General features: G+C 39.7%; 1 protein-coding gene across 2 annotated transcripts in view; it reads right to left on the minus strand.

The window, feature by feature from the left end:
• Positions 1 to 22,214, minus strand: part of immp2l (inner mitochondrial membrane peptidase subunit 2) — a 176,100-nt gene extending 153,886 nt beyond the window's left edge. For both annotated transcript variants that reach the window (XM_063000062.1, XM_063000063.1), the window contains exons 1-3: positions 22,188 to 22,214; positions 15,102 to 15,233; positions 9,343 to 9,446 (exon numbers count right to left, since the gene is read on the minus strand). In XM_063000062.1, the coding sequence (XP_062856132.1) occupies positions 9,343 to 9,446; positions 15,102 to 15,230 (233 nt within the window). In that variant the 5' untranslated portion in view covers positions 15,231 to 15,233; positions 22,188 to 22,214. The remainder of the gene's footprint in view (positions 1 to 9,342; positions 9,447 to 15,101; positions 15,234 to 22,187) is intronic.
• Positions 22,215 to 24,626: the final 2,412 nt, after the last annotated feature.

The raw sequence follows: 24,626 nt of genomic DNA on the forward strand, positions 1-24,626 counted from the left end.
GCTTCCTTTAAAAGCTGGCACTGGCTCAGTGCCAACGTTTCCAATCAATCCGATACCACGTGAAAATGATGCTGTGGAATTTAGAGATTAAATTTATTCATTACCTATTTACCCACCTCTTTATCCTGATTAGTGGGTCCAATTCACTGGGCGAAAGGTAGGAAACACCCTGGAGAGGTTACCAGTCCATCACAGGACAAACACACACACTCATTTTGTTTCTCCAATTAACCTCACTTGTATGTCTTTGGACTATGGGAGGAAACCGGACACATACACCGTGAGAACATGAAAACTCCACACAAGAAAGAGACCCAAGACATTCTTGATGTGAAATAACAGTGCTACCCACCAAGCCACTGTGCTGCTTTGCATAGAGTGCTTCATGTACAGATTGTAATATACTGGTTAGGGCTGCAGCTATCGATTATATTTGTAATCGAGTACTCTACCGATTACTTATCCGTACTAGGTACTCGGAGTACTCGGATAAGAAATACTTTTGCTTCAATAAAGAGCAAAAACAAACACATAATAAGACGTCTCTTAAAACAAACTGCACATTTTTTATTCCTTGTACAGTTTAAAGATAACATTTTTGAAATGCAAAAACAAATAAATCAAAATTAAATCAAATTCAAATGACTTTTAAAATGTATACAGGCGACCTGAAACTAAGGCATAAATAATAATAAACAATAATACATAAACAAAAGCCTTTAATTTGTGCAACTTTCAGAACTAAAGGTTTCAGCTACAGCTCACGCAGAACATGAAGCTTTAATATTTTGTCGGGATGCTTTGTGGCATTTGTAGGATGCAAAAAAAGTTCTGTCAGGATTGTATCTCCTAGGTGAGGTAGATTTGGCGTTTATGTGCGTGTACATGTGTGTTTGCCTAAGCCTTTAAAAAAGCATGTGGTGGTTGCCATGAAGAAAAGTCAGCGTATCAACAAGACGCTCTGATGGTGTGGATGTTGAGTTTTCAGCTTAAAATGATCTAAAACTTTGTCGTTTTCTCTGTCCAGTCTCCTCTAATACTGGTCACCAGGGAGAATCATATCGGTCAGCATCCCTGATCCGACACACCTGATCGGTCTCTAAGCTCGATGCCCTTGCCAATGCAACCTTCCCTATTTTTATCCAGGCTTGGGATCAGTTTTGAGAGCGCACTGACATTTGACTAGGCTATCAAGCCAATCATCCCTGCACACGACTTGCACAGACAGACTGTGCTCTATAATTTCAGAAAACCTTCTTTAAAACTTTGTATCTCCAATTCACATCACCTGCATGTCTTTGGACTGTGGGAGGAAACCAGAGCACCCAGAGGAAACCCACACAGACACGGGGAGAAAATGCAAACTCCACACAGAAAAGACCCAGACAACCCCACCTGGGGATCGAACCCAGGACCTTCTTGCTGTGAGGCGACAGTGCTACCCACTAAGCCATCGTGCTGCCCAGACCATTCATAGAAAAAATTACACCCACAAAACATACATACATATAATTTCAGTATCACTGGATCACTTGGTTTTGGGTCTTGTCTTTTACAGACTAGCGGTCTCAAATAGTTTCACATTATGTATGGTCAATGTTAGGGCAGTACAGGACACTCCCTGCAGGGTAAGACTGCCATCTTTGGGTTGAGACAGAGGAAGTCGCCTTTTCATCTGACCAGCACCTCACATACGTCACAAAACACAAAGACATGTGGACCTGCTAAAGGAACGAATCATAAAATGAAGGGGGCAATTATTTAATAGTTACTTTTCAAGTTTTGAGTCTCAAGCAATTCAATACATGGATTTCTTGCCTACAACTTGACTGAATTGTAGGGTCTGTCTGAAAACCTGGTGAGCTGCCTTGCTGTCTACTGCCTACCTGGGCAGCTGCCTAAGTAGAAAGGATTCTAACAAGACCTCAAACTCACAAGGCAGATTATTTAGATGCACTACTTACTAAGCCCACACAGTTAGCCTCGAGTCATTCAAACCAATGGGCTGAGGCGGCACAACCCGCTAGCACCTATACAGTGTATCACAAAAGTGAGTACACCCCTCACATTTCTGCAGATATTTAAGTATATCTTTTCATGGGACAACACTGACAAAATTACACTTTGACACAATGAAAAGTAGTCTGTGTGCAGCTTATATAACAGTGTAACTTTTTTCTTCCCTCAAAATAACTCAATATACAGCCATTAATGTCTAAACCACCGGCAACAAAAGTGAGTACACCCCTTAGTGAAAGTTCCTGAAGTGTCAATATTTTGTGTGGCCACCATTATTTCCCAGAACTGCCTTAACTCTCCTGGGCATGGGGTTTACCAGAGCTTCACAGGTTGCCACTGGAATGCTTTTCCACTCCTCCATGACGACATCACGGAGCTGGCGGATATTCGAGACTTTGCGCTCCTCCACCTTCCGCTTGAGGATGCCCCAAAGATGTTCTATTGGGTTTAGGTCTGGAGACATGCTTGGCCAGTCCATCACCTTTACCCTCAGCCTCTTCAATAAAGCAGTGGTCGTCTTAGAGGTGTGTTTGGGGTCATTATCATGCTGGAACACTACCCTGCGACCCAGTTTCCGGAGGGAGGGGATCATGCTCTGCTTCAGTATTTCACAGTACATATTGGAGTTCATGTGTCCCTCAATGAAATGTAACTCCCCAACACCTGCTGCACTCATGCAGCCCCAGACCATGGCATTCCCACCACTATGCTTGACTGTAGGCATGACACACTTATCTTTGTACTCCTCACCTGATTGCCGCCACACATGCTAGAGACCATCTGAACCAAACAAATTAATCTTGGTCTCATCAGACCATAGGACATGGTTCCAGTAATCCATGTCCTTTGTTGACATGTCTTCAGCAAACTGTTTGCGGGCTTTCTTGTGTAGAGACTTCAGAAGAGGCTTCCTTCTGGGGTGACAGCCATGCAGACCAATTTGATGTAGTGTGCGGCGTATGGTCTGAGCACTGACAGGCTGACCCCCCACCTTTTCAATCTCTGCAGCAATGCTGACAGCACTCCTTCGCCTATCTTTCAAAGACAGCAGTTGGATGTGACGCTGAGCACGTGCACTCAGCTTCTTCGGACGACCAACGCGAGGTCTGTTCTGAGTGGACCCTGCTCTTTTAAAACGCTGGATGATCTTGGCCACTGTGCTGCAGCTCAGTTTCAGGGTGTTGGCAATCTTCTTGTAGCCTTGGCCATCTTCATGTAGCGCAACAATTCGTATTTTAAGATCCTCAGAGAGTTCTTTGCCATGAGGTGCCATGTTGGAACTTTCAGTGACCAGTATGAGAGAGTGTGAGAGCTGTACTACTAAATTGAACACACCTGCTCCCTATGCACACCTGAGACCAAGTAACACTAACGAGTCACATGACATTTTGGAGGGAAAATGACAAGCAGTGCTCAATTTGGACATTTAGAGGTGTAGTCTCTTAGGGGTGTACTCACTTTTGTTGCCGGTGGTTTAGACATTAATGGCTGTATATTGAGTTATTTTGAGGGAAGAATAAATTTACACTGTTATATAAGCTGCACACAGACTACTTTTCATTGTGTCAAAGTGTCATTTTGTCAGTGTTGTCCCATGAAAAGATATACTTAAATATCTGCAGAAATGTGAGGGGTGTACTCACTTTTGTGATACACTGTAAGTAGCAAGGTGCACTTTACACTAGATCTGGGTTTGAATGCTATAGGCCGGCTGAGTGTCTACACAGACATGATTGACCAAGTCCAAGATTGATTAAGCCTTGTAATGAATTGGCACTCTGTCCAGGGTTTTCCTCCTTTGCGCTCTGTGTTTTTCAGAGTAACCCACTGCAACCCTGACCAGGATAAAACACTCACTTACTCTCACTCACTCACTTTCCTATCCCAGCTTTTCAATGGGCGCAAGGCACACAGTAACACCCTGGACGGGGCGCCAGTCCATCGCAGGGCAGACACACACACACACACACACACACACACACACACACACACATTCACCTATAGGGCAATTCAGTGTCTCCAATTAACCTGACTGCATGTTGAGGTCCCAGAGGAAACCCACACAGACACGGGGAGAACATGCAAACTCCACACCGCCTGGTTGGGGGAGGCGGGCACAACATTTTTTTTCACTGGGGCCCATGAGCTCCTAGTTACGCCACTGGTGGGTATGTTTCATTGAAAGAAGTATATTAATCTTTCAATTAGGATTATAAACTGGTGAATGAAATCATCTTAGTGTACACAACACTGTTAAAGATAATTAATTAAAATAACTAAAATAAAAAGGAAGTGTAAAATAAAAAGAAAGTATAAAATAAAAAGCAAGTGTAAAATAAAAAAGAACTGTAAAATAAAAAGGAAGTGTAAAATAAAAAGCAAGTGTAAAATAAAAAGGAACTGTAAAATAAAAAGGAAGTGTAAAATAAAAAGGAAGTGAAAAATAAAAAGCAAGTGTAAAATAAAAAGGAACTGTAAAATAAAAAGGAACTGTAAAATAAAAAGCAAGTGTAAAATAAAAAGGAAGTGTAAAATAAAAAGCAAGTGTAAAATAAAAAGGAACTGTAAAATAAAAAGGAAGTGTAAAATAAAAAGGAAGTGTAAAATAAAAAGGAAGTGTAAAATAAAAAGGAAGTGTAAAATAAAAAGTGTAAAATAAAAAGCAAGTGTAAAATCAAAAGTAAGTGTAAAATAAAAAGCAAGTGTAAAATAAAAAGGAATTGTAAAATAAAAAGCAAGTGTAAAATAAAAAGCAAGTGTAAAATAAAAAGCAAGTGTAAAATAAAAAGCAAGTGTAAAATAAAAAGGAACTGTAAAATAAAAAGTGTAAAATAAAAAACAAGTGTAAAATAAAAAGGAACTGTAAAATAAAAAGTGTAAAATAAAAAGCAAGTGTAAAATAAAAAGTAAGTGTAAAATAAAAAGGAATTGTAAAATAAAAAGCAAGTGTAAAATAAAAAGCAAGTGTAAAATAAAAAGCAACTGTAAAATAAAAAGCAAGTGTAAAATAAAAAGCAAGTGTAATCGTTTTTATTTGTTTAAAAAAATAAAAAAAAAAAGTCTGTGGCTCGTTTTTGCAGATTTTCACTCCATCTGGCCCCGAACAACAAAACTTTGGACACCCCTTATATAAAACATGCTTGTTTTAGCCCATTATACCAGCTCACTTTATCAGCATCAGTGTTGACCTTTAAAAGCAGTGTGTATAATTTAGCAAGGAGTTTTATGCTGGTTTTCTTTTGTGACGCAGACCTGGCAACTGGTGCCAAGCTACGACAGAAACACTGGAGCACAATGTGGCATCCACGGCCCACAAAGTACATCAAAACACACTTAGAATTCTGTTTACTGGCATATGAAAGCAAGCATGAAGCCAAACAGAAGCAGTCCACAGCTGGAAGTATGCTTGATCAATGAGAACATTTAAAGCCAAGTGCAGACTTGGTGGTGCAGACTTGAGTGCACTTGACTGACTGGAGTGGTACTAATGGCTGCGACGGCCGAGCAGTGGCTGAGTCATGCCACAATAATGTGGACAGGCTGTTCGATGTGAAGTAAGGACATGCAGAAAACAGGGTGACTACCAGGTCTGTACAAGGAATGTAACACGCATGTTACGATGGGCAGTGATGTCTGGTTTGTTTGTTTGTTTGTTTATTGGGATTTTAACGTCATGTTTTACACTGCGGTTACATTCATGACAGGAACGGTAGTTACTCATTACACAAGATTCATCAGTTCACACAAGGTTATATCAGACACAGTCATGGACAATTTAGTATCTCTAATTTACCTCACTTGCACGTCTTTGGACTGTGGGACGAAACCAGAGCACCCAGAGAAAACCCACGCAGACACGGGGAGAACATGCAAACCCCATACAGAAAGGACCTGGACTGCCCCACCTGGGGATTAAACCCAGGACCTTCTTGCTGTGAGGTGACAGTGCTACCCACTGATGTCTGGTTCCTCTCAGGGTTCGTCTGATTCCTCTCAAGGTTTCGTTCTGTAATTTTAAGGTAGTTTTTTTCTTGCCACTGTCACCCTCAGCTAGCTCAGCAGAGGTTTTTGGTCTGTTAGTCCTGGATTCTGTAAAGTTGCTTGAAGACAATGTCTATTGTAAAAAGCGCTATATATGTAAATAAATAAATGTAACTTGACTTGTGTGGACCTACTGTGGCAAGAGGGGAACCACCAGTAAAATACAAACTGGACTCTCATTTGGAACAATCGCTTGTTGGTTGTCTTATTTTTATTTTATGTACACATTTTCTCCCTTTTTCTACCAATCTAGTGTAGCCAATTAGTCTTCCACTGCTGGGGATCCCCCAATCATGTCAGAGGAGGGTATATTTGACCTTTCTTATTCGTCTAGCAAATGTTCTCACTGTGCCACCTGAGCGCCATCTTCCTTGTAATTGTAAGTGTTTTTCCTTGCCACTGTTGCCCTTGGCTCCCTCAACAGGGGATTTTAGTTTTATGCCCTGGATTCTATAAAGTTGCTTTAAGACAATATCAAATGTAAAAAAAAAAGCACTATACAATAAAATTTGACTTGACTTTCCTTGAGTAACCTGGATAAACTTTTACTATTTAAAGCATTTTTTTATTTTTAATTCAACAGCGGTAAATACAGAGCAAAGTCACCACAAACAGATTAATTTAGCATCAGTTATTCATCAACCCAGAAAGCCACTAAAACGAAGATCATCACAAGTACTTTACAAGGACAGGTATTAATCTGATGAGTAATTTGTGTGGATAAGGACACCAAGATTTACTACCCAATAAGGTATTTCGAGTTGCTAGAATAGAGTAACTGACACACACACACACACAACACACACAACACACACAACACACACACAAAACACACACACACACACACACACACACACACACACACACACACACACACACACAAGTCCCACTGGTGACACTAACCCTGCAGGGCGCTCAACAAGCATAAGATGACATGCCTGGAGGCGGGGAAGCTGGACTCTGTTTTGCCTCCTTGTTGCTTTAAAAGCAATTCCCACTGTCAGGTCAGTGTGGTGGCACCAGAGGTAGAAAGAATACTTAATATGGGTTGAGAGTCTTTGTATAAATCTGGTTTGTTTATTAGGATTTTAAGGTCATGTGTAGGGCTGCCACTAACGACTATTTTTCTATCGATTAATCAATAGACTATTTTTATCGATTAGTCGATTAATCTATAGACTTTTTTTTATTGATTAGTCGATTAATCTAACGATTAATTTTCCTTCACAGAATTTAATTCAGAATTTCATTTAAGCTTTTTTATTTTAACAACGAACTGTATGGCATAATAATATGGCACAAAACTAAATGTAAACAGGGTTTATGTCCATATTATCAAATTCTCAAGTGCTCCATATTAAACAAAGTGCAACGTGTTTATGGAATTCTGTTTTGGAAAACTTTTAGCTCTTTACAATCAGCCTCTGACTGCTGCAGACGGCATTTTTTAAGACTGCGCTTAATGCCGGCAACCAGTGACTGGACCAAATACGACTTAGGTCATGCACGCAGCAAGTAGTGCTGAGGGAAATCATATGAACGGTTATATGAATGGAAACGTTGTAAAAATTATAAACATATAAACATTTATAAACATAGTTTTAAAAACGATGCATTGACTTAAAATATTGACGCATTTTTAGCGTCGACAGCATCGACTAGGTCGACCAATCGCAGCAGCCCTAGTCATGTGTTACACTTTGATTCCTTCGGTTCCATGACAGGACAGGTACAGGGGTTGGACAAAATAACTGAAACACCTGGTTTTAGACCACAATAATTTATTAGTATGGTGTAGGGCCTCCTTTTGCGGCCAATACAGCGTCAATTCGTCTTGGAAATGACATATACAAGTCCTGCAGAGTGGTCAGAGGGATTTTAAGCCATTCTTCTTGCAGGATAGTGGCCAGGTCACTACGTGATGCTGGTGGAGGAAAACGTTTCCTGACTCGCTTCTCCAAAACACCCAAAAGTGGCTCAATAATATTTAGATCTGGTGACTGTGCAGGCCATGGGAGATGTTCAACTTCACTTTCATGTTCATCAAACCAATCTTTCACCAGTCTTGCTGTGTGTATTGGTGCATTGTCATCCTGATACACGGCACCGCCATTGGATGCACATGGTCCTCCAGAATGGTTCGGTAGTCCTTGGCAGTGACGTGCCCATCTAGCACAAGTATTGGGCCAAGGGAATGCCATGATATGGCAGCCCAAACCATCACTGATCCACCCCCATGCTTCACTCTGGGCATGCAACAGTCTGGGTGGTACGCTTCTTTGGGGCTTCTCCACACCGTAACTCTCCCGGATGTGGGGAAAACAGTAAAGGTGGACTCATCGTGCACCAACAATTTGTCCTCTTTTGAACTCTGGTATGTCACCCATAATGTTGTGTGCATTGCAATATTTTGAGCAAAACTGTGCTCTTACCCTGCTAATTGAACCGTCACACTCTGCTCTTACTGGTGCAATGTGCAATTAATGAAGATTGGCCACCAGACTGGTCCAATTTAGCCATGAAACCTCCCACACTAAAATGACGGGTGTTTCAGTTTCATTGTCCAACCCCTGTAGTTACGGGTTACATGATTCATTAGTTTAAGTTCCGTCAAAAAACACATCACATGAAATGTAGTATCTCCAATTCACCTCACTTACATGTATTTGGACTCTGGGAGGAAACCGGAGCTCCTTGAAAAAACCCACACAGACACGGGAGAACATGCAAACTCCACACATAAAGGACCCGGACTGTTCCACATGGGAATCGAACCCAGGACCTTCTTGCTGTGAAATGAGAGGGCTACCCACCATGCCTCCCGTAGCTTAATGAGTAAAATAAATGGGTCTGAAAAGCCATTCACATGAGCCCATATTAGCATCCCAAGCATCTCATAATGTTCTTAAAAGGAATTTAGGTACATGAAAAGTCAGGGTTATGAAATTTAAGGTCCATTTTAATTTAATTGTAAATTCAATAAAGCTTAAATCATTAAATTGCAATTTAAAACAAATAATGACTTCTTAAAGACCCCTGAACATCACAGTGCTGGGAATATCTGCAACCTTCTCAGTCTTTTGTGATGTAACCTGTTGCAATATAAAATATAACTGCATTATTACACTAATCTTTATTACCCTGCCTGGTCTTGTGATTTTACTTTTCATACTTCACTCACTTCAAATCAGGAAAAGCTCCGCCCACACAGTTCAGACCATCTGATGTAACAAACTGTTGTGTGCCACACTCGCTTGGCATTAGTAAAACCCGGTTACTCACACGACTGATACGATATCCCCACGCTGCACCTGGTATTTCCTCACACTCCAACGGTTGAGAAGCACGACGTCAGACGATGAGACTCCGTCTGGGTTTAGAGAGGGCTGATGGGAAACACAAAAACACTTAATTCACTGTGCAGCCTGATTCTCAGCCAGGATGCCGTAGATGCTTCACTAGTGTCTGATAATTACATACACTATATGGACAAAAGTATTGAGACACATCTTCTAATTTTTTAATTCATGTGTTTCAGCCACGACAACTGCAAATAGGTTTAATAAATCCCCTATACAAAGGAAATTATACACTTCCAACGTTGCAGGGGAGGCACAGTGACTCAGTGAGTAGCACTGTCACCTCACACCAAGAAGGTCCTGGGTCCGATCCCCAGGTGGGGCCGTCTGGGTTCCTTCTGTGTGAAGTTTCCTCGGGAGCTCTGGTTTTCTCCCACAGTCCAAAGACATGCAGGTGAGGTGAATTAGAGATACAAAATTGTCCATGACTGTGTTTGACATAAAACTTGTGAACTGATGAACCTTGTGTAATGAGTAACTACCGTTTCTGTCATGATTGTAACCAAAGTGTAAAACATGACGTTAAAATTCTAGTAAATAAATAATAAACCAACGTTGCAGCTCCACTGGACAGCTCTGAAATAAACTGGAACATCAAGTAAGGCATTCTTGATCAACATTGTTGCAGCAATACAAATGCTCTTTTCACTAAATGGACACAAATTCCCACAGACATACTTTAAAGTTTTGTGAGAAGCCTTCTCAGAAGAGTGGCTGTTATTGCTGAAAAGATCTCAATCTCATTTAATACCATTTGCTTTTAAAAAAAAAGGGATGTCCATTAAGCTCATGGTCATGTGTCCAAATACTCCAAATTTATTGATGTAATCAAATGTTTACATTTCTTTAAATTACTGATCGAAGCACAAACAAATTGTATATATTTGTCTTATTTTTAAATGCTCCTTTTTATTTTTTATTACATATTCCTTTATTCTTTTCTATTGTTTTTATTACATATTTTCTTTTTATTATTATTACCTATTCCTTAAATTATATATACAGCGATTAAGCATAACATTTTGACCACCTTCCTAACTGGCTGGTCTGCGGCTATGCAGCCCCATACGCAACAAACTGTGATGCACTGTGTATTCCGACACCTTTCTATCAGAACCAGCATTAACTTCTTCAGCAGTTTGAGCTACAGTAGCTCGTCTGTTGGATCGGTCCACACGGACCAGCCTTCTCTCCCCATGTGCATCAATGAGCCTTGGCCACCCATGACCCTGTCGCGGTTTATCACTGTTCCTTCCTTAAACCACTTTTGATAGATACTGACCAGTGCAGACCAGGAACACCCCACAAGAGCTTCAGTTTTGGAGATGCTCTGACCCAGTCGTCTAGCCATCACAATTTGGCCCTTGTCAAACTCGCTCAAATCCTTACACTTGTCCATTTTTCCTGCTTCTAACACATCAACTCTGAAGATAAAATGTTCATCTGCTGCCTAATATATCCCACCCACTAACAGGTGCCGTGATTAAATAATCAGTGTTATTCACTTCACCTGTCAGTGGTCATAATGTTATGCCGGTCTAGGTGTATATTTAAAAATAAGAATGTTGCACGTTTACTTTAATCAGGACATTTCTTTATTTCATTTATTCTTTTTTTTTTTCATTTCATCAACTGCTTTATCCTGGTCAAGGTTGCAGTGGGCCTGGTTCCACCGGGAAATACTGGGCACAAGGCATGAACATCCTGGACAGGGCACCAATGAATTGTAACTCTATACAGTGCCATTATTAACTACATTGTTTTATAAAGTTTAGCATTTTTAATAATCAGCTTGCTTCATGGAAACTTGTAACAACTGTGCCACTCTCCGGGGTGTTGGGGGTTTAGCAGGAGGCGCGTGACAGCAGACTTTCAAGCATGAGAAGCGACTGATATGACACTCAAGCATCCGGTGCATCATTAAGCCAAATCTGCACCAGTTATTTCACGCTTGCTGGAGTAAATGACAGAATACCTCTTATCTAAACCCCCCCCCCGCACCCCCACCCCTCCCCTAAAAAAACCTAATGAAAGCTCACAGACGGGAATTTATCTCGGTCACAGATGGCTGCTCTATTATTTTATTCAGACGTTCTCTCTCATTCTGAACTGGTGTCAACTTTTAACACCGTCAAAGACCGTTAACACCGTTTTTTTTTTTTTTTTTTAAATGACTTGCTGCCTGAGCGGGCATGAAAGAGGGCATGAAATAGGATGAGTGAACGCATGAGTAAAAAACGCAGACAGGAATTAAACTGGTGGGTGGTAAAAGCACTAAGCGTATTTATTGCTTGTTCAATAAACTGTAAACAAATATTCTAGAACAAACTTACTGAACCTAGAATAAAACTTCTTGGTGTAACAATTGATTTTTTTAAAGAAGGGTGACAAAGGATGGAATGAATGATTCATTTCGGCTACTCCTATAGAGAGTCACTACTGTGGATAAGTTTTTGGCAAAGCTATTATGTCGGATGACCGTTCTGTCACAACCCTCCTATTTCTTCAGGTTTGGAATTGGAACTAAAGGTTTGTTTGTTTGTTCGATTCCTAACGCCACTGTCAGATGCTATGGCTATTATCATTGCTAAATAAAAAGTTCCATCTTTATCAGGGGTGTAACGATACACTCTGCTCACGATTCGATTCGATTCACGATACTGAGCTCACGATTCGATTTTCTCACGATTTTTTTTTGAAGTGTAAACAGTGCAAAACAATGCACATTTTCTTGTACATTTTTTAAACAAAAAAAAAACTTCAGTCCCTTGCAATTAAAGGTAATTACCAAGAACAGAGTACTTTACTGTAACCTAACAGGTTTACCAAATGTAAGTTACTTATTGCCATCTTAAATTGAAAATCAAAGTAATCAAACAAGCTCATTGAGCTGAGCTGAGTCTTTAAACAAATTTTCTTTGTTGCTTGAACTAATGTATTAACAAATTACATGTAAAATGAATTACTAATGTAAAAAAAAAACCAGTGTATCAAATGTTTATTATTTAAATGGCTTTATTTATATACTCAACATGGAACAGAGTGCTACAACAATAAATTATAAAATACAAAAACAAAGACCCATCTCAATTAGACCAAAAAGTTCTGATTGTGTATATTACTTGTAAATTTGCATTTAGAGTGAAAGAACACATCAACAAAGCATCACTCAACAAAATATAAATGAAAATGTGCAAAAGAAAAAGCAGCATCCAGGTGACAGTATTTGTAAGTATTTAGTGAAGATTGGCATTCAGAAAAACCAAGGAGCTCATCTCTGAGGGGTTGATCCTGTTTCTCCTTTCTGTTATGATCTGCCCTGTTTTGGAAAAGATTCTCTCTGAGGGGACAGATGTTGCTACAATACACAGTGACATGTATAAGATGTGGGTCTCAGTGGGTCTGAACTTCTCTGTTAAAGTGGTTCCTCGTGTCCAAACTTTCCTGTTTCCCGTCACTCATTTTCCTCACCTTTCCAGCGTGTAATGTCTGGCTACGTAAAGCGCAATGTAAAACTTCATCAAGTGCTCTCTCTCTTTCTCTCTCTCTCACTCCCTCCTGTTCATGTGCACGCTGTCCGTGTGTGTGTGTATGTAACCACGCCCCTCCTGCTCAGTGTAAACACACAAACGTCACCACGCATCTTGACCAATCACGTGCGGCTTTAACGAAAAAAAAAAACCCGAAAAAAAAAAACGAATCGGCTTCGGATCCTGCCGTTCATTTTAAAGAGCCGACTCTTAGCCGCTCAGGTGGCGCAGCGGTAAAAAGAAACGCGCTGCAACCAGGGCTGGATTCTGAGAACGTGGTATCGAATCCAGCCTTGCTTTACCGGTTCGAAGCTGAGTGGCTATATGAGCAACGATGGGCCGGTTGCTCATATATCCGGGGTGGGACAAAGAACCGGATGTGGGTCTCTCTCTGTCAGAATGCGATTGCGTTCTCTGCCGGCTGATTGGAGGCGCTTACACAGAGATGGGAGAGGGTGCCCTTAGGGTGTGTCTCTCCGCATGCAACGCTAGGTGGCGCCAAACTCGTCAATGTGTGGGTGGCAAAGATGCATCTGGCTGCTGCTCATGTTTCGGAGGGGATACGGGTTAGCTTCAATCACCTCCGTCAGGGCAGGGTTCGGCATAGACAGAGAGGAAGCACGATGCTAATTGAACAATTGGATGCGCTAAAAAGGGGAGAAAAAGGGGTAAAAAAAAAAAAAAAAAAAACCAGACTCTTAGAGCCGGATTGTTGCGACCGACCCATCACTAATAAATTACAGAACGCACGTGCACTCGTACAATCGCGCAGATGTCCACGATGCACATCGCTACATTTTTGCATCGCGATGCATCGTGAAACGATGTATCGTTACACCCCTAATCTTTATAAAGTCAAAGTGGGGGTCAATATGTTTCTTTTTAGGAATTAATGAAAATAATTTTTATGGATTAGGGTGGTGTTTGAGTAACTGTGATGGTGTTAATACTTTGTTTTTCATATCTTATATGGCGTTTTTAAATTCTATTGTTTCTAAGAATTTAAGCAGATTAAGGTGAAAACTTCCTTGTAGTTGTTTGTATTGTAAGATTTAGTTCTGGTGTTGTTCATCAACAAAAATGTCAGTGAAATTACTTTGCCAAACCACAACCCCCGCGCACCCGAACTTTCAACACAGAGCAAGTGTCCGTCTGGCCCATGCTGCCATCCTGTCCTCTTTGTTGAAAACCAAAATATGGTCACCCTGCTATACGGCATCTTGTGGCACTAAGGATGCACTGATATGTGACCCACCAATGGCTATGTCCACCTAATGCCATGCCCCATATGTATTTATGAGCAGAACGTTGTTACCAGCAGTGTAGCTCTTACTATTATACCACACAAGCTCACTGGAGATGGTACAATTAAGCACATAAATTCCTACCATTCCTTGCGGCATGTATCAAAACATTTAGCAGGTCCAGCTGACCCTAGTTTGGGTCCAAGACGGTAAGAGAAAAAGAGTTATGGAGGCTTAAATGGTAGGAGTTGGAGTTAGAAAGACTCGTATGGCAAATGTTTTCGGCATTTAATGGCATACATCAAGAGAACAGTGCAGGCCTCAATGCTTGACCTCTAAATGCAATAGTGGTGGTTTGGTTTGTATCTGTTATTCTGACTGATGTCCTAATCATTATGACAAAACATTTCTCGTCTGTAGGAACTGGTCTCTTTACAAGAGGTCAGTGTCCCAAGTTCCCATGTGCAAGGCATTATGGGTGACTGAAAATTTTTATGAGCAAATATCTACATCAAATGTCACACGATAGGGCAATTTAGAGCAGCATGGAGGTCTTCTTTCTATTCTTCTTTTTTTGGCTGTTTCCATCTCAACAACATAACTCTCATCCCTTCTCTGCACATGCTCAAACCATCTCAACCTTGTTTTCTTAAGATCCTAGCTGCACTGTCCCCCATCCACGTCACTCCCAATGTAAAAGAAATCCCACACCCAATAGAAATCTACCTAAACATACGAATAGTGACCTAAAGCAAGAATTGAACCCAGACCCTCAGGTATCATGCTGCACACATTTTCCATCCAAAACCCCATTAAAACTTATTTATTATTACATTTAAAATTTACAATAACTACCACTAAAGTCCTGCTTGCCTGAATGTCCGAGAGTAGGTAGGTCAGTTTCTCACCTGCATGGAGGCGCCTTCCACCCGCGCCACATAAGCAAGCCGATCCAACACCGTGACCGTTACAGGAACTGCTACGAAGAATCCACTCACGAATGCTTTAATATACCTCCGTCCTGCTGTCTGAGCCATGACCTGCGAAGACAGCAGCACATACGTCAGTTATAAAAAACACTGTTTTTATAAAATACAATAAAAAAAAAATAGAATTCATATAGTAATCAAAACAATAATTACATTTTGGGGGGTCTATAATAGCATTTACTCCACTGGGAGAGCTTTTCACAAGGTTAAATGTGACCAAAGTAGTAAGAACATAGTGCTGTGAATAAGTATTTGCCCCTTACTTGGGTTCCCCTCTTTTTGACAATGTGACATTTAAATGCAAACCAAAATGCAGTTTTAAAATGATCATTCCATATATTAAAGATAAAGATTTATTGAAAACCTACAGTATATCACCCATGTGAAAACATCATTGCCCTCCTGAACCTAATAACTAGCTAGTTGTGCCACTCCTGGCAGCAACAACTGCTTCCAGTACAATACCGAATACAATATGTACAAACGTAATAAACTGTTGGTGCTGGTTTTTAGATCTCTACATGGCCTTGCACCTTCATATCTTGGAAGTCTGCTTACATTATACTCTCCAGCTCGGTCTCTTCGCTCTTCCACCTTGTATCTGTTAAAAGATCCCCCCTCTAAATTACATACATTTAGAGTCACGGGCCCCAAATTGTGGAATGGTCTTCTTCTTGAGCTACGTGCCTGCATATCTGCAGCTGTGTTCAAAACTCGTCTCAAAACCCATCTTTTCCAGTTGGCTTTTGGGTGACCCAGACTGTGCCACATGTTTAGTGTTTCCATATTTGTAAATGTGTATTTTATTTATAATTTTTTTTTTAGATTTTCTTTATTTTTATTGTAGTGTCCTTGGGTGTCATGAAAGGCACTTTTCAAATAAGATTTTATTATTATTATTATTATTATTATTATTAATATTAAACGTTTGCAAAAACCAGCAATAAATCTTTTAAATAGCTGTGGAAGAATTTGTGTCATTTTGGAATTTTCCACATTTGAATTATCAGTTTGTTTTGTTTGTTTATTAGAATTTTAACGTCATGTTTTACACTTTGGTTACATTCATGACAGAAATGGTAGTTACTCATTACACAAGGTTCATCAGTTCACAAGGTTATATCGAACACAGTCATGGGCAATTTTGTATCTCCAATTCACCTCACTTGCACGTCTTTGGACTGTGGGACGAAACCAGAGCACCCGGAGGAAACATGAAAACTCCACACAGAAAGGACCCGAACCGCTCCACCTGGGGATCAAACACAGGACCTTTTTGCTGTGAGGCGACAGTGCTACCCACTTAGCCACCATGCCACCCTGAATTATCAGTCCACTAAATATTATCCCAGAAGTACTGGACGTTTAAAAGCCTTAATTAAATACCTAATAATACATAAAGTAATAAATGTTTTAATTTTTTTTCTTTACCAACAGTGCCAATAATTTTGAGTGTGCATTTGTACAGGAACTGGTTGAGCAGTAGTAAATTAGTTCTTATGGATCTGGGCTACCGATGGAAAGGATAAGGGTTAAAACCCAGGTCAGCCAAGCAGCCACTACTGGGCCCATATGCAAGGCCCCTAACCCTCGTGACTCAAGGGACACTGTATAATAGCTGACCCAGAGCTCTGACCTCAAGTTCTGACCTCAAGCTCCGATTCCAGCATCCACACAAACAGGCTGAGGTTGTGTATACTGTGTACTGTACATGTATAAAATTCTTCTTCTTCATCTCAAATGCTCCAGTACTAATGACTCCTGATTGAGGTCTAAACAGCAGTGGTTTGATTATGCATTGTCTTGCTAAATTCTGATATTTTTGGCTGTAACAGAAAGCATGACTGATGTAAAATGACAATTTTCTTTTAAAAACCTGGACTGAACGATCTGTGTGCACCTGTAAATGTGAACACCACATGCTGAGGGCTAGAAGTGATTTGCTAATTACAGCTGTCCTCAGTTCTGCCAGCTCAACACAATTAAACTAATTAAAAAGGCAAATGAGGGGCAATTGGCTTTTCGTGACCTTGCTTTAACAAAACGTGTTACAGCAAATGTGGTTTGGAAAAGGTCAGATCATGTCAAATCACCGGGGCTAAACGCAACGTGCTGTGAATCCCGTAGTACATAAAAAAAAGAATGTGATATTAAAAATTATTTTTCATTTTATTCTCATTTCATTACAACCCCAAATCAGAAAAAAAGAGTTGTGATAGTAAGAAAAATGCAAATAAAAAACCTGCAGTGTTTCTCACAGTTACTTTGACTTTTATTTCATTGCAGACAGAATGAAGTAACTTAATTTCATTTGTTAATATACACTGTATTGCCAAAAGTATTCACTTACCCATCCAAATCATTGAATTCAGGTGTTCCAATCACTTCCATGGCCACAGGTAGGGCTGGACGATATGGCTAAAATTTATATCACAATATAACTCCTAATTTCGGTCGATACGATATAACTCCGATATCGATATGAATAATACAAATGTCAGAAAAACTGCCAAGAACACCAAAATTGGACGGCTGTACCTGCAAACCTCTGAAAAATTTATTTGCAAAGTCTATGAAATCTCACCCTTTACAACTACATAATATTTTAGAAATAATAATGATAATGGTACAAATAAATTAGCTTTCACCTTTTATTTGTATTCAGCATTTGTATACAAACAAAAACATGACATCATTCTCAAATAAACATAAGATTTGACAATAAATAATATAATATAATATATTAACATATGTCTTAACCAACTTTAATCCACAACATGGACTGATTATTTTATTTGTATGTAAACATTTATTTGTATGCTCAACCAGGATAAAGAATATAAAAAGTGCTTAGAGTTGCTGCAGAATTTGCTACAGCAGGTGTTGTGCTTGAAGAATACAGAGAAAAAGAGCAACAATTAAAACATGTTGCTGTTGCAATGGCCTTGTTTGAGGGTTGATGACTCCTAGAGGTTTCTGGCAAGAAATACAAGCTGAATACACCACTGAATTAGTCCTTCCTCTCTTATCAACTAGTTCGTCTGCTTCTTTTTAAACTGTGGATGCTCGTTCACTCACAGCTGTTGAACTCATTTTGCCGCTAATATCCACCGTGTTGTAGGTAGCGGAGTGTAATCAGAGCGGTAACGCTGAGCACTGGCTACGTGCCTGTGGCGTACGTCATCACGCACTGACGTAATGTATATCGATCGAATTTGTTTAAAAATCATATCACTGTTATTGAAACATTTTCTATCGTGACATACTGTATATCGATATTGAATTATTGTCCAGCACTAGCCACAGATGTATAAAACCAAGCACCTGGGCATACAGACTGCTTCTACAAACATTAGTGAAAGAATGGTTGAATGGCATGAATTCCAGCATGGTACCGTGATAGGATGCCACCTGTGCAACAAGTCCAGTCATGAAATTTCCTCACTACTAAAATATTCCACAGTCAACTGTCAGTGGTATTATAACAAAGTGGAAGCGATTGGGAACGACAGCAACTCATAAAATGACAGAGCGGGGTCAGCGGATGCTGAGGGGCATAGTGTGCAGAGGTCGCCAACTTTCGGCAGAGTCAATCGCTACAGACCTCCAAACTTCATGTGGCCTTCAGATTAGCTCAAGAACAGTGTGTAGAGAGCTTCATGGAATGGGTTTCCATGGCCGAGCAGCTGCATCCAAGCCTTACATCACCAAGCGCAATGCAAAGCATCGGATGCAGTGGTGTAAAGCACGCCGGCACTGGACTCTAGAGCAGTGATGATGTATTCTCTGGAGTGATGAATCACGCTTCTCTGTCTGGCATTCCGATGGACGAGTCTGGGTTTGGTGGTTGCCAGGTGAACGGTACTTGTCTGATTGCATTGTGCCAAGTGTAAAGTTTGGTGGAGGGGGGATTATGGTGTGGGGTTGTTTTTCAGGAGTTGAGCTCGGCCCCTTAGTTCCAGTGAAAGGAACTCTTAATGATTCAGCATACCAAGAGATTCTGGACAATTTCATGCTCCCAACTTTGTAGAAACAGTTTGGGGATTGTCCCTTCCTGTTCCAACATGACTGCACACCAGTGCACAAAGCAAGGTCCATAAAGACATGGATGAGCGAGTTTGGTGTGGAAAACTGTACTGGCCTGCACAGAGTCCTGACCTCAACCCGATAGAACACCTTTGGGATGAATTAGAGCGGAGACTGTGAGCCAGTCCTTCTCATCCAACATCAGTGTCTGACCTCACAAATGCGCTTCTGGGAGAATGGTAAAAAATTCCCATAAACACATTCCTAAACCTTGTGAAAAGCCTTCCCAGAAGAGTTGAAGCTGTTATAGCTGCAAAGGGTGGGCCCCTATGGATTAAGAATGGGACGTCACTCAAGTTCATATGCGTGAAGGCAGACGAGTCTCAAATACTTTTGGCAATATAGTGTACATCCATTCCTGCATTTTAGGCTTGCAACATATTCAATAAAAAGTTGGGACGGGGGCAATTATGGCTAGTAATAAAGGAAAGAAAAAACTAAATAATATTGTGATTGATGTCAACAGGTGATTGTAATCATGATTTGGTACAAAAGCAGTATCCATGAAAGGCTGAGTCTTTGAGAAACAAAGATGGGCAGAGAATCTCCAGTATTGAAAATAACTGCCTGTAGTCCTGACCTGTCTCCGGTAGAGAATATGTGGAGAATTTTGACACAAAAACACACCCACGACAACTCTGTACTGTTGCACACCTTATGACGTGTTTGCAGAAAGAATGGGACAAAACAACATCTGAAAGAATTCATCACTTGGTATCCTCAGTGCCAAAATGTTTGTGAGAAGAAATGGCTACATAACTAAGTGTTACATGTTTAAACGTGCAGGAATGGATGTATATAACAACATTAAATGAAGCTGATCAGACAAAACATGAGATACCTTGGGTTCATTCTGTCTGCAATGAAATAAAAGTAAATGTATGAAACAGTGCATTTTTTTTATTTGCAGCATACTGTCCCCACTTTGTCTGAATTAGGGTTGTACATTTTTATAAAAATTTTACACTAATAATTGTGTTGTAAATTTGATTTTAATGAATCTAATTTGAAGTTTTAACCAATAATCTACACTAAATTACCCATAATGATAATCTATGTACTTATGACAGTACAATTAGCCACAGACATATAAAAAGTCCCAGTCATACAAAATAAAACATACCGTGATATACCGTGAAACTATATACGATCAGAATCTTAAAAAATACCGTGATACAAATTTTTGGTCATACCGCCCAGCCCTCATGCTATGGGCATATTTATAAGCAGCAAGAAAAGTAAGAATTTAGGGATTGATAAAAGCAGCCAAATATATATTGGTACATCTCAAAAGAAAAACTGGGTCAACAATTCAACTTTTAACATGAACCAAATGAACCAAAACATACAGCCAAAACAACACTGAAGTGAATTCGGGCAAGTCTCTAAATGTCCTCGAATAGCTAAGCCAAGGCCAAGTCTTTAACCCAGTCAATCATCTGTGGAGACACCTAAAAGTGGCAGTTCACAGAATACAATCATCCGATCTAATGGAACCAGAGAGGATATGACATAAAAACAAGATAAACTGCCCAAATCCAGGTTTATAATGCTTGTAAAAGGGCATTCAAGAAGACAGCTGTAATAACTTTTTGCATTGTAAATACTTTTTGTAAATAGGAGATTTCAGTCATTGAATTACTGTTGATTTAAAAACATTTCACCTTATAATTATGGGTGATTAAGTGTAGTTCGATGGGTAACATGGTAATGATATCAATTATATCCATTTATTGCTCCGCAGCTGACTGGAAAGCTCTCCAGCGGGTGGTTAAAACCGGCCAACGCATCACCGGCATCCAGTTACCCACCATACATTTACAATAAAAGGTGCATGGGCAGAGCCAGGAACATTATCAAGGATGTTTCTCATCCTAACCATGGACCTTACTTCCGTCTGGCAGGCGTTACAGGAGCCTTCGCTCTCGTACCAGCAGGCTCAGGAAGAGCTTTTTCCCCAGAGGCTGTTACCCTGCTAAACTCTACCACTCTAATGTCAAAATATCACTGCACTTTGTACCACATTGAACTCTGTACTTTTTACAAATGTATCATCTCAACTGTATATACCATCAGTATTTTGCTAATTTGCACATGGCACTATTGCACTGTTTACACCAGCACAACAATAATGTATATACTGTATATATTTGCTATACTTATATACTTCACTTTATTTATTCTCATTCATTACCTATTCATGTAGCCACTTTAGTCACCTTCATTACTCTGTAAATACATATTAGTCTATACACTGTACAATCATCATTATCTGTTAATATCAACATTACCTGTTTAATATTCTTAATATTCTTATATGTCTCCTCATTTCACTTATCTGGTCACTTCTGCACTTTAACTGTAATATATGTATATAATCTCTATCTTGCACTTCTGGTTAGATGCTACTGCATTTCGTTGGCTTTGTACTTGTTTACTCTGCACAATGACAATAAAGTTGAATCTAATCTTATCTAATCTAATAATCAAATCCACAGAACAAAGTTTGGACAAATTTAAGGACTCTGAACACTTGAATGAATGAATGAATTTAACAATGAATAAATTAGTTAGACAGCAGTGATGTGTTGTTTTACTGGTCTGTGTATAATTCATACAGAACTGGAGGATGGAGATGGACTGTAGTGGACACTGTGGCTGTACTGAGGGACACTGAGTGTATTTAGGACATAACCTCTGGTACTTCAGTGCTGCTAGTGTTAGTGTTTAGTGCTAGCTAAATGTCATCCCGGCTAACTAACCCTCTCAATTCAGACCGGTCCGTGTAAATGAAAGTGTACAGTAGAGAAGAGAAGCGTTTAAACAGAAACACTGTGTGTAGTGTATAATAACAGGAGCTTTAATACTGAAAACATGTTACAAGTTGTTTAACTAGCAGCTCCGTTCACTCTTACTCACCTGTGTTTATCATCCGCGTGCTACCGTCCTCACGTTACTGCACAGCCATGTGCTCATCCGCGCGGTCCTAAAGTACACCGGGTTAAACACACTTGCACACAGTATACTGCCTCTGTACATGCATACTGCATACTGCATACTATACAGTATACTGCCCCTGTACATACATACTACATCATGCATACTATACAGTATACTGCCTCTGTACATGCATATTGCATACTGCATACTATACAGTATACTGCCCCTGTGCATACATACTACATCATGCATACTATACAGTATACTGCCCCTGTACATACATACTATATATACTGTATACTATACAGTATACTGCCCCTGTACATACATACTGCATACTGCATACTATACAGTATACTGCCCCTGTACATACACACTACATACTGCATACTATACAGTATACTGCCCCTGTACATACATACTACATCATGCATACTATACAGTATACTGCCCCTGTACATACACACTACATACTGCATACTATACAGTATACTGCCCCTGTACATACATACTACATCATGCATACTATACAGTATACTGCCCCTGTACATACATACTATATATACTGTATACTATACAGTATACTGCTCCTGTACATACATACTGCATACTGCATACTATACAGTATACTGCCCCTGTACATACACACTACATACTGCATACTATACAGTATACTGCCTCTGTACATACATACTGCATACTGCATACTATACAGTATACTGCCTCTGTACATACATACTGCATACTGCATACTATACAGTATACTGCCCCTGTACATACATACTACATCATGCATACTATACAGTATACTGCCCCTGTACATACACACTACATACTGCATACTATACAGTATACTGCCCCTGTACATACATACTACATCATGCATACTATACAGTATACTGCCCCTGTACATACATGCTACTGTATATATATACTGTATACTATACAGTATACTGCTCCTGTACATACACACTACATACTGCATACTATACAGTATAATGCCCCTGCACATACATACTACATCATGCATACTACACAGTATACTGCGCCTGTACATACATACTACATCATGCATACTATACAGTATACTGCTCCTGTACATACATACTACATCATGCATACTATACAGTATACTGCCCCTGTACATACATACTACATCATGCATACTACACAGTATACTGCTCCTGTACATACATACTGCAAACTATACAGTATACTGCGCCTGTACATAAATACTACATCATGCATACTATACAGTATACTGCCCCTGTACATACATACTACATCATGCATACTATACAGTATACTGCTCCTGCACATACATACTACATCATGCATACTATACAGTATAATGCCCCTGCACATACATACTACATCATGCATACTATACAGTATACTGCCCCTGTACATACATACTACATCATGCATACTATACAGTATACTGCCCCATTATACGCTATATACTGCATACTATATACTGTCCCAGAAAATACTACATACTGCCCAAATAAACACACGGTATACTGCCCCAGTACATATACATACTACATACTGCCACATTATACACTATATACTGCCCCATAATACATTATATACTGCCCCAGAAAATACTACACACTGCAACATTATACACAATATACTGCCCCAGAAAATACTACATACCACATACTGCCCCATTATACACTATATACCGCCCCAGAAAATACTACATACTGCTTACTACATACTGTCACATTATACACTATATCCTGCCCCAGAAAATACTACATACTGCCTCATGATACACTATATACTGCATAATATACAGTATACTGTCCCAGAAAATACTATACTGCCCGATTAAACACTATATACTGCATACATATTACTAGCCTATTATACACTATATACTGCATACTGCTCTAGTAAATACTACATACCGCATATTATGTACTGTCCATTATACACTATTTACTACATACTGCATACTACGTACTGCCACATTATACACTGTATACTGCATACTAAATACTGCCCCAGTAAATACTACAGACTGCATATTATATACTGCCCTATTATATAATATATACTGCAGTGTCCTAGTGAATACTACATACTGCATACTTCATACTGCCCCATTACACACTATATACTGCATACTACTGCATACAATATGTAAATTATAGGAGTGTAGAAAATGCAATGAGAAAGTGAAAGGGTGAAGGGTAAAAAGATAGATTAAGTCATGAACAATAGATTATCTTAGATTGCTAATGAGGCAAAACATATAAAGGTGTATGAAGTGTAATGAAGGAATGTATGTTTGTGTGTGTGTGTGTGTGTGTGTGTATGTGTTTACAGTACACAGCCCACATAGTAACCCATATACTGTATAACTCTGGAGCTCATGCAGTACCTGCTGTTCTAACATACCACCCC

Source organism: Trichomycterus rosablanca, chromosome 8 (assembly GCF_030014385.1).
Source record: "Trichomycterus rosablanca isolate fTriRos1 chromosome 8, fTriRos1.hap1, whole genome shotgun sequence".
Classification (NCBI taxonomy): Eukaryota; Metazoa; Chordata; class Actinopteri; order Siluriformes; family Trichomycteridae; genus Trichomycterus; species Trichomycterus rosablanca.